Source organism: Musca vetustissima, unplaced genomic scaffold (assembly GCF_032173495.1).
Source record: "Musca vetustissima isolate MV318-11 ecotype Yass unplaced genomic scaffold, APGP_CSIRO_Mvet_v1 utg15158, whole genome shotgun sequence".
In the NCBI taxonomy this organism is placed as follows: Eukaryota; Metazoa; Arthropoda; class Insecta; order Diptera; family Muscidae; genus Musca; species Musca vetustissima.
The window spans coordinates 396,454-410,514 of NW_026887821.1; the positions used below are offsets into that span (position 1 = coordinate 396,454).

The following is a 14,061-nucleotide window of genomic DNA, read 5'->3' on the forward strand; positions in this document are numbered from 1 at the left end:
AATATAATGTGTTGCCACTTATGCGATCAATCACAATATTCAACATTTGCAATATATTTGAAATATTTCAGGAACTATTGTTTATCACACTTTCAAAAAGTAATGATTTTAGAGTTTCAAAAATGTTCGCAAGTTTTAGTAAATTTTCCCGAACTTACGATATTTCTTCCTACATTTTGTGCCTTCTTTTTATAAAGTTTATAAAGTATATATATTTTTGATCAGCGTAAAATTCTATGAGGATTTAGCCATGTTCGTCTGTCCATCTGTCTGTTGTAATCAATCTACCTCTCAACGAATTGAGATAGTACGCCAAAATTTTGCATAGGGTCGTCTTTTGTCTGCGGGCAGGTCAAGTTGAAGATGGGCTATATCGGCCCACGTTTTTGTGTTCGTATTTTGTTTTCGTATATGGTAACAAATCTCCCCACCAAAAATTATTAATATTCACCCAATTAAGGGGTAGTCCCCATATAACCCGTTTTTAATATTAAAATAGTTATAGCCCATAGTGGTTCCATGTTTTGGTCTATCTATCGAGATAAAAACTATAACGTAAGGTTCAAGAATGAACTATATCGGTCCGCATTTAGGCCTAGCCCCCATACAATGATTATCGGTATTTTTAAATTGTGCTATATCAGTCCTCAATTAGACATAGCACCTCATATCATGATAACTACAAATGTTCGGTAATTCCTATTCGATGCAATCAATTTTGGTCCCGCTTTAGGTATAGCCTCCAGGGACATACTCATACAATTTTTTTCTGCAATGACAATTTTCATATTGAACCAGCAGCAGCCAACCCCTGAAATAAAACATGTGTAGAAAAACAAACCAAAATAAAGTTTTCGGCCCATGTTATCCCTAAATAACATCGGATCATCACCTAAACTTACAGGCGTTGTCCGGAACTTCCTAGTACATACAACAATATAACAATATTGTTGGTATCAATTTAAAAATAAACGGCTCCTCTTGGATACACTTTGGCCCGCTAAATATTGATCAAGTATCCTGAATAGGATACTTGATCAATATTTTATGGCTTCGGGTAAAATTCCGAAATGTTCGTACATTTTTTTAATGAGGCTCAAGCCAAAAAAAAAAAAAACTTCCTGGAATATTTTTTGTTCCAAACATTCTCCCACTTATTTAGGGTTTCTCCCAGAGTGAATGCATCATTCCCTACTTCAGAAATTTGTTTGTAATAACATTTAATTTTTATTATCCAATAAGTTATAAACATAAAAAAACTAAACAGTTGCAATTTATTAATAAATAAACAATTTGTAATTAACAAAGTTCGTTCTTTTATGATTGACTTGGTGTGATAAATTGCCCATAAAAAGAAAAAAACCGAATTAGTTCGCTTTAGGTGGTCCTATTTGTTTTTTGGTTTTTATTGTTCTTTATTTATGCAACAAACTATTATCCGATATTATGGTTATTGTGTTGGGCATTTCATTTAATAATTGCCTCTTAATTAACTAAGAACAGATGTTTCAGAATAAAGACAATTAAGCTACATTCGTAATTGCTCGGAAAGTATATATTTAAAATTTTATTCATTTCCACTATGGGGCCTAGAAGATCTTTTAGATCTTCGAGCATAAGAATTCACGAGCCTTGAACAACGTCTGCCGAAGTTATAGCTCCTTCGAACTAAATGAAATTAGATATCTTCTTAATTTGATTTAAAAAAGTTCCTTTTGTTATTATAGAGAACCCATTATACAATATATCCGGATTTTAATCATCCGGACTTGAAATAAACATGTATACCTTTATACTACACATTTTGTATTTGTACATATGAATGTAACATGCAAAAGCAAAAGAGATAGACCATACTTTCTTTGAAGTATATGCTTAGAATCACTTGCTGTGTCTGTCCATATAATATTGAAGTCAAATTGCAGGTCCCATTTAGGATATAAACAAACAGCTTACTGAATTAAGTTTAGAAAGAAGTGTGTCAAGTTTTATATGCGATACAGATCACATATTGTATATTTTTACTACTTCTAAATCTTAATTGAAACTAACCCCGAGTATACTTTTAAAAATAATGTTTTTTTCAAATAATTCCCAAAATCCTAAAAAATATAATACTGACAACACTGGTATTATCATTTTTTTAAACAAAGAGAATACTTTTCTCTTTCGCTCAGCCTATCGAAGAGAGTTAACTATTAATTAATAAATGTTTTCGATGTTCGACAATTAATATACAATTATCAGAAGTGTCTCTCAGTGATAGAAAACACTTTGTCAGTATAAGTTCGGGAAAACAAATTGATCGGAAGTTATTGTAGTTTAAGGGAAAATTATTTTCAAAAGTAAGCTATATTTGTGAGAAAAAAATATTTTGAAATATTTAAAAAAATAAAAAAAAAAAAAAATAAAAAAATAATAAAATAACAAATTACTCACTTACTATAAAAATATTAAATTATAGTTTGATTTTGAGGAGAAAATTATGAAAATTGATTTGGCGACTTCCTTACAAGGTTAAAAAAAAACATTCTAAAAATGGTGTCCATTTAAAAAAAAAATTAAAATCTATTTCTTTAAAACTATATAAAATAAAAATTAAAAATATAAAATGTAATATAAACATTTATAAAAATTCAAGCAATAAAAATGGAAAGCACATAAAATAAATAGGATGTTTGAAAGTTAAAATATTATATGCAAGGACATTTTTTTTTAAAATTGAAAAAAATAGTTTTTGGTAAATAAATAGAAATTTACGTTTTTATACCGTCCGCCTCATGTCCAATGGGGGAGAATATAGTGTCTATAGAATATGAACCAAATTCGTTCAAACACTCGATTAACATATGACGGCCTGTCTGATAGTGCCCACGATAAGCACATATGGGAACCCATGTGTTACACAATAGGTTCTCATTTTGTTGCACATACTCTTATGATACATTTGATAACGGCGTTTTTCAACCAAATTGCATGTAATTTAGTAATTTGAATACTCATTATGTGTGAAATCTTCGTACCAAAAACTATTAATATTGTCTTAAGTTTCGGGGTAGACTCCATGTAGATAGAACCCCCAATATTTGATACGTTTTTCAACCAAATCGGCTATATTTCAAATTTAATTAATTATACTAACGTTTTCATGCTATTTAAATATTAAAAACTTCTATCAAATGAAACATTTAACTTTTTCTCATGTTTTATCTGTCATTTTGGATTCAATTTATTTGATTATAAACTGATTTCACATTTGTAGTCAGTGGCCATAGCTCTACAAAAATAATTCGATTAAATACAGTTTTGTAAAAAAAATTATCCATTCTATTGAATTTTACGTTTAACTTGCATTGTAATCGGCGTCACCGAAGTCCTTTTATTTGATATTTATTTCATAAATCCTCTGCTCTTATTATGGCCAACAAATGGAATCTCTGGCCCATAATGTTCTCTTTTAAAATGGTCAAAGGATTTAATGCAAATTAGTTTTACTAGTTTGTTTCTAGTACCTCCGCCAAAATGGGCTAACATTTTAAAAAATTTGTCAATTTCACCATCCTCATTCTCCATCTCATGGTAAAGTGTGTATGGTAAAATGAAGACATGGTCCAGTATGGCAAATTGTCTAAAGATTCAATTTAAATAAAATATTTCCTATTCATAGAAAACGTTTTTACATATAAACCTAACTTTTATACACTAAGCCTAGAGGATGAAATGTCTGGCTGGTTGGCGTGTACATAACTCTCGAAAGGAGTTACCGATTTGATTCAAACATTACACATCGTTATATTTCTTCCAGGTCTAAATCAAGTTCGAAGATGGATAATATAAGATCGCATTTTCTAAAAATAAATTTATAATATCCTGCGACAGGATTATCCGTTTTGATCCAATCATTTACAAACACCATACCGTGTTCCGTAATGGCAATTTGTGGCCCACTCCTTCTGGTACCTCCCCCACAAAGGGTCAATATTGTAAAGTTGTAAATATCTTATGATGCGAACGGAGTATCCGATTAAGAAAAAACTCTGTACATCGTAATATCTTTGTTAAACTTTCATTGAATCAGGAAATGGGATTTATAAACCAAATTCTTGTAGCACCTCCCCTTATAAAGGTTCAACATTTTCGAAAATGTGTAAATTTAATACGAAGCTTTTTGATTATCCGATTCGACCCCAACTTCGCACAAATATAATATGTTTACCAAATCTAGATCATATCCGCAAATGAAGCCTATCGGTCTACTTGGTACCTTCCCAAAGTTTTTAGAACTTTAAAAATGGTAAATTCCAAAAATGGGTCCTACGTATCCACTCCCTTTGGTACCTCATCCACAAAATATTAAAATTTCGCATTTTTCTTAATTTTTCCTTTTGTTTCAAGCTTTGCTAGCTTGAATTTTGTTGGCCGGATAGGACCCATCAAATGCTTCAAAAGTTAAACGCATAAAGTTATATCATTGTACGAGTCAAATTGTTGAAATGGAGGGGAAGGGGAATTCACCATCGCACATATATCATTATGTATCTAAAACTTAATGTATGATATTTAACTTTTAAATGTATTAAGTTATCAGATTTGAAAGGAGTCAAATTGGCTCACTTCGTAAATCGAGTGTTGAGGAACACATGTCTATGTCATGGATATATTCAACATTTTCTGCAATAATATATTTCGCGCTTAAGGAACCCAGAGTACCAAATTACCGCCTAAACGGTTAAAGAATATGACATTAACATTTCTACATAAAAAAAATTATTTTAACTCTAAGAACTCGAAATAAGCTTTTTTATTTGTGGCCTAACACAGCGGCGCCATTATTCGAAAACCGATACTCAAAACCCACGAAAATCCATAACTTATAAACATTTCTATCATGGTCAAAGGATTGCCTCTCTAATTCTTATATGAGTCGGGTTTGGTGTTGAAATAAAATTAAAACCGACCAATTGTATCTTTTCAGTCAAATGTCGTAGTTTATAAGTCGAATTTATTTATGTCATTATATTCATACATGTATATACTTATTTAAATGCTCCTATATAAGCATTTAAAAACCTATAATATTTTGTTCGTATAAATCATAAAAAATAGATATTTCCATACCAAAAAATACTAACTCATGTTGTGTGTGTGCTAAAAATATTAGAATTAAAAAATACATATAGTCTACAAAATTGTGTGCGTCTAACATAAGTCATAAACTATGTGTATGTATGTGCTAACGTATGTGTTTATAAGCTACTAACTAATATGTCACTTAATTTCATATTTCATCACCCAAACAGAAATGACATAAATCAAATTATAAATCATTTTTTTTAATTTTGTGTATTTCCTTCTCTTTCCCTCTCTCTCTTAGGGGATGTCGGGGTGTGATCAAAGCACTGTCGAATCATTGGCTGAAGATCCAACAGGTTCACCATTCGAGGTCGATGATTGTCTCAAAGTTCGAAAATATTATTGCTTTCTGCTCTCGAGCATTTTCACATTTCTTGCCGGATTTCTCATCGTCCTACTATGGCGGGCATTTGCATTTATATGCTGTCGCAAAGAACCCGAGCTGGGACCGAACGATCCCAAGCAAAAGGAACAGAAAGCATCCAGAAACAAACAGGAGTTCGAGGGAACGTTTATGACAGAAGCAAAAGACTGGGCTGGAGAGCTTATATCGGGTCAAACAACAACCGGTCGTATATTGGTAAGTACAATAAAACAAAAGCAACAGCAACAACAATAACAACTACTATATGTTTAAAACAAATTAACAACTCTATAACCTTTTATGGGTGGCCAAACACGACGAACATAGCTTGTAAGCCTAGAAATGGGTTGGCAAACAAAATGTTAATTGTCCTCTTTTTGTTCTGCCATGGCGTGTCTCGTGCCCGGGGCTATTTCAACAATTAGTTATTTTGTGTTCAGTGGCCATAGTCAAGGCACGCCAACCAACCAACCAACCAGTCATCCATCCAGTTAGTTCTCATGTGAACATTGTTGGGGACCACCACAACCCTGCATAATGGGGGGTCTCAATGGCTTCCGTGCACAGATGGTTTGTTACGAGAATTATGTCATGGCGTTGGGATACCATCTGGAGGCGAGTGACATCTGTTCATAACATGAGTGTATGTGTGTGAATGTGTTTGTACATGTACCTGTGAGAGAGTCACTTGTCCGTCATGTGTTTACACACATGCATATATATTACCTTCGTTGGTAATACGCGATGGCTATGACTAGGCTATGTATGTATTTATTTAAATGTGGGTTAATAGGCACTTTTGAATTATTAACGTACTCGTTGTGTCGTTGTATTAGCCGGGCAATATGCATTGCATTTCACTTGCTCCCCAACCATTCGGACTAAGAGTTTCATTGAAAATGGAGTGTCGTCGTCTTGAAACAAGTTTCGTTTTTTCCCTGCTACTTCTTCAAGAACTACTTTAGACTGCAGTGGCTCTTTGTTTTTCAATGGTAATTTGATATGGCAATCAGTTGATGTATAACCACATCAGTTCATGTATATATGCCTGTGGATGTGTGTGTGTGTTGTTGTTGTTGTCGTTTGAGTGGTAGTTGTTTGTGGATTTGCTAGAAGCAGTTTTCTTTTTATTTTTATTTAATTGCAGTGATTAAATACTGCTTTTGTCACTTCAAAGAATACCCGGAAGGAATTTCAAAGATGCCTTTGCTTAAAGGAATAGATTTTAAGTTTGTGTGAAGAGATGAAGTGGAATTTGAACAATGGGTTTACCATTGGAAAATATATAATTTTTTTGGTGCTGATGGCATCAGTAAATTACTTAAATATTTGATACAACCGGAGCCAAAATATTAGGAATTTTATTGAAATTCCAAGCCATTACAATAATTAAAATCATTATTAAAATTATTGTCATAACTTAAATTTGAAAGACATCGGACTAATCATGAAATGTAAAAGTTCGGTAGATTTTATTTGGAGAAGGTATCTGAACCTAGTTTTCATTCATTACTGCTTATTGTTTTTGTGGTAGCAACAAAATACATGATATGGGTTATGGATTGTCTGGTTCTGGTTCCTCTATATTCAAATTCAAAAATGTTGCAACTCAAATGGGTTGTCTCCATAGTGAATTCTTCGATAGGTGAGTCGCCTTAGCTGGGTGCGATGGATGAGGTGTGGTCTCCGATTATGGTATTCAAACGATATTGCCTATGCGACTTCATCAGTGTGAATACCATTCAGACCTACTAGATAGGCTTCTTGATGTAGAGGTTCACGTTTATATCTTTGGATCTCTATCTCTAGATCATGAAGATCTCGGACGGGGAGTTCTGCCCATAAGACTATGAAAGCGGTGTTCCCGACGATAACACCCAAGCTAGTACTGCATCGACAACATAATTTTGTCTAAGGAAGGGTAAGATCTTCGTCGCCTTATGAAGATGGTCCACTAGACCATCTTGTTGCAGTTTTCAGGGCAGCATTCTGGCAGGTCTGGATATTCATTCACTGTGTATCACTTACATTTGGAAACCACACTGGCGCCGCATAACTTACCACTGACCGGCCTATTGCTTTATAGGAGATCATCAAGGTTTCTTTGTCAGCGCCCCAAGTGCTGCGACTTGAGGACCTTGTTCCTACTTCTCAGCTTATCGCATAAAACAGTGACTTGAAAAGGCTGACGAGCATTACTCCCTGTATCTTGGGGTAGTTAGTGGTCGGACTCAGTTCTCCATTGACCATTATGTTCAGCGGGAGCTTCATTTCAGCCGTCCATGTGGTGAATAGTGTGGCTGTTGTTTCCGTAGCGGATGTTTTCATATTCCTCAGATGGAAGACATTTGCGAATATAGAAGTTTATCCTCTCAAAAATTTCATCAATAGTGGAACTCGACGCCATAATTGTACAATCATCCACATACATTACGATCTCTATGCAGACTGGCGGTAGTGGAATATCAGATAAGTAAAGGTTAAACAGTTCCGGTAATATGACCCCTCCTTGAGGAACTCCCTGCTCCACTCTACGGGGTTTAGACTTCCTGTTTCTGAATTCCACATACGACTTGCGTCCACACATATTATCCAACGTTCCAAACGTGGTTGGAGGTTTGTCTTCTCTATATCCTCGAACTGCTTGGCATGGTTCACGGTATCGAACCACATTTTCCTATTGTGCTCGTATACTAGTCTGTCGAATTCAAGGGTAGGTTACCTCAACATTTGGGTCTTCAGGTGTCGTACGACGGAGCTCATCTTGTTCATTGCCAATACTGCTGCCTCTGCTGGGAAGTTTAGGTATTCGATCAGCAGTTATGAAGCGAGCGGCAGCAATAGCGATGGTTTTCGGGTACCCGAGGATCTGAGGGAAGCGGCAATTGACAAACTCTATGAAATCAGGCCAATCAGATTTCCCGTTTTTAAGGAAATTACGGCGTTCAGAGGTTATGAAGTCGGATGGCCTGTCGACGCAGACGATGAGAGGACGGTTTGAGTAGAGTGAAATGACAGGTTACCAGGTTTTGCCCTTTATTAGACCCGTGCCACAATCGTGATGTCTCTTATCCGTATTAACCATGCAAAAGTTGAACTATCAATTTGCTCGGCCAACGGTGTACACCTCTGGCCATTACCTAGGACGGAATGCCATTGAAATCCCATAGTACCAGGCGGTTATTACCTTCTAAAAGCGTCTGGTAAATAACTCGGCGTACAGCTATTCATCGGCTATATATAAACATGTAACACCTCTACCTCGGCAGTTCTACACTTGACTGCTACTCCCTTACATTCAATATAGAGTCTAGCTCAAGCGAGATAGGTCTGCACTAGACAGAAAGGTTTAAGAATACAAGTGCCCCACCTCCGCTTCTGGTACGATCATTCCCCACAACGTTGTAACCATCGCAACGCTGTAAGCTACAGTTCTCCATTAGCTTAGTTTCCTGGATCGCACTGACCATTATTCTCCTTCGTCTCATAAACTGCACAATTTCGCTGATCTTGATGTTAAAAATATAAATATTAAGTGTTGACCCTTTGCGGGGGAGATATCAGCAAGAGTAGACCAATCTTAGGGGTCTTTGGCAAAAATGCTTTGCCTTTGCAACACAATCAAAATTGATAAGAAACGCACGCTCATGTTTTTTTCTTTGAGATTAAGTCGAGAACTCTGAAATTAATTTTCGCCAATGAAATAGACGACCATTTGAATCGATGTGAATCTTCTGCAAAAAATTTTCGTTTGATTTGGCGCGTCTACAAAGATCCACATGGTCCACTGTTGTTTTATTGAGGGCTCATTTTGCATAGATCTCTGAATTATGACCTGTGCCAATTTTAAATGATACTTTTTATTTTTCTTAAAAATCTAGGTATAATGCACTAATAGCCGAATTGAGGCTACATTTTTATATCAGTCGCTATCATATTGACTTTTAAGACTATAAAAATATATTTTCACACAGTACTAAAATATTGCAAATTTATTTCAAGATAACTTTGGCAATAGCACGTGATATTTAAATTATAAGTAAATATCGTTGGCAGGCGCCACACCACCTATGATTAAAAAAATATATATATAATTTTCAAAAACAAAACATATCGTTTGAAAGTTAGTGGTGGCCCCCTAGCAGACCATAAATTCTTCATATATACACCACGACACTATAAAAAATTTTTCAAAACAATGTTTAGTCACTGTGAACTTGTCTATAATAAACACTCGGTAGACGGATGGATGGACAAATAGACGCCAAACATTACTTATATCAGTGGGGGTTTTATCTTTGTTTTCCCATTGACAGACAACCTGCACTGACGGACGACTCTATTGAATGATACTCGTATCGTAACGAAAAACAGCTGTCATTATTATCGCGAATATTCTATTGGCGGTTGGATTTTCCTGTCAATCAACGACAGTTTTTCGTCTTTTCAATGTCAATTTGGGATTTGTAAAGTTAAATTTTTTTTGTTGGGTTTCTATGATTGTGATTCCCCCAAACGGCCAAGTGACAGTAATTTCACAACTGAATGGTGATGGAGATAGAAATATTAAATGGAACGAAAAGTGAAACAACTTGAGGTAATATATTGCCCAGCTATTTATCGGGAGTCTTAGTGACAACGGGCGTACACTTTTATCTATATTGTTTGGGTTTCCATCAAATTCTAATTTGTTTTCGATAATGCTGGAGTGTTAACGTCATTGGGGTTTTCTGTATCGAATTTAATTACAACAAATTGCAATGAATTGTTTTATATTAAAATCAGTGCTCAGTTATATTAAAATCAGTGTATCGTTACGAATTTAAAATATATGAAGAATCTAAAACACCGATGATTTTATGTAAATTTGGAAGCACTGACAAACACTTGTCTTAAGCGCCATCTATTGAATGTGTTGATCTAAAAATCGATTAGACAAAATTACAACCTCATTTGTTTTTCTATAACTTTTGACCCATGCTGTACATGATTTTTATTAGTTTTATTTAAATTTTATTCAGTATCAGATTAATAATGATACTTTTCAGACTGTTGTCCTACTGTCAATTTACCAGCTACCTTTAAGGGAACTCACACATTAGTTGCACAGCAATCGAAGGACACCACCTGATTACAATTACAGCATTACAGAGTTGTTTTTCATCATTAAATTGGTATTAGTCAACGGCCATGGAGTTGACATTTAATTAATGCCTTTGTTGTGTCTCTCATCAATTGGTTACAAATAATAATGGCTGGCTCTGGCAAGGATGTAAATTAACCCTCCGCTCTCTCTGCCCCCAAAGTAGCAAGTTAATTAGTAACACCGTAATGACCAGAGACAATAATGTCTATTTATTGAAAAATGTCAGAGAGCTTTTCACATTTACATACACATAGAGAGTTGTGCAACAATACAGGGTGATTTGTAATTAAATGTCTAAAATTTAACATTTCATATTATCGATTATCTGTTCAATAGTTATTCCCTTGGACTTAAAAATTGATTTACATAATTTAAAGCATGCCCATCAACAGATGGCGCTGACGACGGATTTATAAAAATTGCATACCTTATTTCTTTTTGCTATATCTTGTTTCGTATTGCTGGCTCTTTTAAAATAAATACAATTTCAAAATTATTTGAATATTAATATAAAATTGGAGTTTCAAGATTAGGTTTATAAAGTATGAAATAATGCATTGTGTGGGAGACACTAGAAAGAGCATACCGTGGATCCCATCTTCGAACTTGACTTCTGAAAAAAATATTGCGATGTACGCCCCGAAGCTCCCGAAGTTGTGTAGCCTAACGTTGTCCTGGTGGAACTGACACCTCTCCTGTTGGTTAATTCTGGCTGTTTCTGCGCAATTGTAAAAGGTTTTAAACCATTTTATGGTAGATTTTTAGGTCCTGGGCGATGTTACGACTGCTAATATGATGGTCAACTTCGACCATTTCTCCGATTTTATCGACATTTTCGCTTCCATTTTTAACACCCTTTAACTCACAACTGAATTCACCAAACAAAAAACAGCAAAATAATTTTTTTTTTGCTGCGAAATGTCACTCTTCCAAGGAAAGTTTGGTTCAAATCAAATAGTCCGTTCACATTATTTTACAAAACTAAATTTCAGCATTTTGTTTTGGAGGTATTAGAGCGATATTCCCCATCTTCGAACTTGATTTAAGTTTGGAGAAATATTACGATGTGCAAATTTGAAATCGGTTACTCCCGTCGAAAGTAGTCGTCCGCACTACTAATTGTCTGAAACAGATTTGATCCAAAGAGGCCTTAAGCACATGTTGTATATGCACTCATTTCGAATTTCAAGGTGTAGACTCTCAAGGTGTAGAAAGGAATATTTTTCAATAATAAGATTTTTGAAGGAATAGTTTTCAATTAATTTTTAGATCTCAAGGCGAAAATTTTATAGGAATATTTCCATTATCTCATGATCTTAGAGTTCTCCTGATCTCAGGATCTGAAAACGTAAATTTTATAGGAATATTTCAACTATCTCCTGATCTCAAGGGACAGTTTTTTTTTATTATTTTCTGATCTGAGCTTTTCAAAATATGTTTTTGCACTTATTTTTTAAAAAACTCTTATTTGAAAATTATCGTATTGCAAATCGATTCTCCGTTTAGAAATTACTAACAATGTTTTACTATCAGTGGCGGCATCAGTTTTTTCTGGCTGCCTCAATTTAATGACTCCAACAAAAAATCGAAAGCAATATTTGAAAAGGGCGCAAACAACGTCATTATGTTATGTAGCAATTTTTCCATATGTCTTTTTTTTTTGAGTTCTGCTTCTGCACCATCGCCATTACTTTGCTTTCATTGCTACTGTAATTTATCGATTGACTAAAAAATAGACTCAGCAGACAAAATAGAGAATATTCTAGCTTCGCAAGCACCACCACCTTCATCGTTTACCATGGGGTTTCTCCAAACTACAAGTCATCATCGAAGCGACAAACAAACTGCCATCGTAAACAAGGACTATAACTGTAACGACGACAGACGGCAATAGAATGCGCTGCAATCTCGGCAGTAACCAACCATTAGATAGTTGTCGTACAATCACATTAACTTGGGAATGGAACGTACGAAAGCAAAGAGAGCTGACAAACGAACGAATAAATGAGAAAACGATAGATAAATGGATGACCTATAAAATAAAATAAGAATCGAACAAAATTAAAGTTAGCAACGACAGTAGTTAGTAGACATTGAAAGACAAGGCAGGGAGTACTGTCTCATGGTGACATGGGCAGGGGGGCTCATTCAATTGGCCAATGGTGACAACGTCGGGGGACAACGTTAATAAAAATCAATAAATGTTTTAAAGTAACGATAAATTGCTGGATACAACTAGTAACAACAGCACCAACAACTTTAACTACTTGTAGTACTTGTATCCAACTAATTTTTCTAATCTTTATATAAGTTAGAGAGATACTGCAAGTGGATGTAAAATAACTACATCCATGTAAACTACATATATTGAAAATTTTATACAAATTGATTGAGTGAATGTTTTTATTGCAACACAGAGAAAATTGAGGGAATCCCACTTGTTAGAAGTTAGTTACACAAATTTCGTTAAACGATTACATTACAAGGCAATTATCAATTTAACTAATAAATGAAATGGAAAATACTTGCAAACATCAAAATCGATAATAAAAATTTTTTTACATAGAAGAACTAAATTCAATACGCATTTGTCAAATTCAACATGGGTGTGAGGACTGCTATAAAAATTTCTAACATAATAATGTGAATGCGAATACGAGGTTTGATAAATAAATTGTATTAGGTTGGGAAAAAATAAATCTATTATTTTATCGGCAAATAACTCTATTGATAGATTTCTCGTAAAGTATCGATAAAAAAAATAACAGATTTAACAGATATATATATATATATATATATATATATATATAGCTGTATTTTGTTTGGTGCATTCAGTTGTGAGTTAGAGGGTCTTACAGTTTTTCTTTGACAAAGAATGATGATGTTTATGGTTCCGATACTGTAACAGCCAATGATGTCCAAATTACAGCCAATTTTGGTTGTCATTGGCTGTCAAATTTTACAACCAACAATTTTCAACATCGATCGCAGTTTTAGAGCAGCCCCATATAACGGTAGCCCCACTATTAGGTATTTGAAGATGTAAATCACATTTTCCTAACGTCTTTTTCGGTATGCTGAAGGTCATATGATAACATGAGTTTTCTCCTAGGAGCCACTATTAAATTTAGATATTTTGAATGCCATCTTCATGGTGGAGGATTTAAAAAGTTCGGCTGGGACGAACTTAACATCGTTTTTACGAACTCTCTCCTTAATTAAGGTGAACCATAATTTGTATAGTCAATAAACAGTCACCATATATCGTATGCACCACGCTTACCAGCTCGAAGGAAGGGATGACGGTTATGCGCCAAACTAACTTTCAGCAACATTAGCACCACCTCTGGCCATTTCAGGACTGCACTATATGCATAGCCAAACCAGGAGGCTTTTGCAATTCATAAGAGAAGGAAAT

At 34.6% G+C, this 14,061-nt stretch overlaps 1 protein-coding gene across 35 annotated transcripts in view; it reads left to right on the forward strand.

Moving 5' to 3' along the window:
• LOC133335537 (calcium-activated potassium channel slowpoke) overlaps positions 1 to 14,061 on the forward strand; it is a 147,528-nt gene that overhangs the window by 31,816 nt on the left and 101,651 nt on the right. For all 35 annotated transcript variants that reach the window (XM_061543823.1, XM_061543844.1, XM_061543818.1 and 32 more), the window contains exon 2: positions 5,375 to 5,713. In XM_061543823.1, the coding sequence (XP_061399807.1) occupies positions 5,378 to 5,713 (336 nt within the window). In that variant the 5' untranslated portion in view covers positions 5,375 to 5,377. The remainder of the gene's footprint in view (positions 1 to 5,374; positions 5,714 to 14,061) is intronic.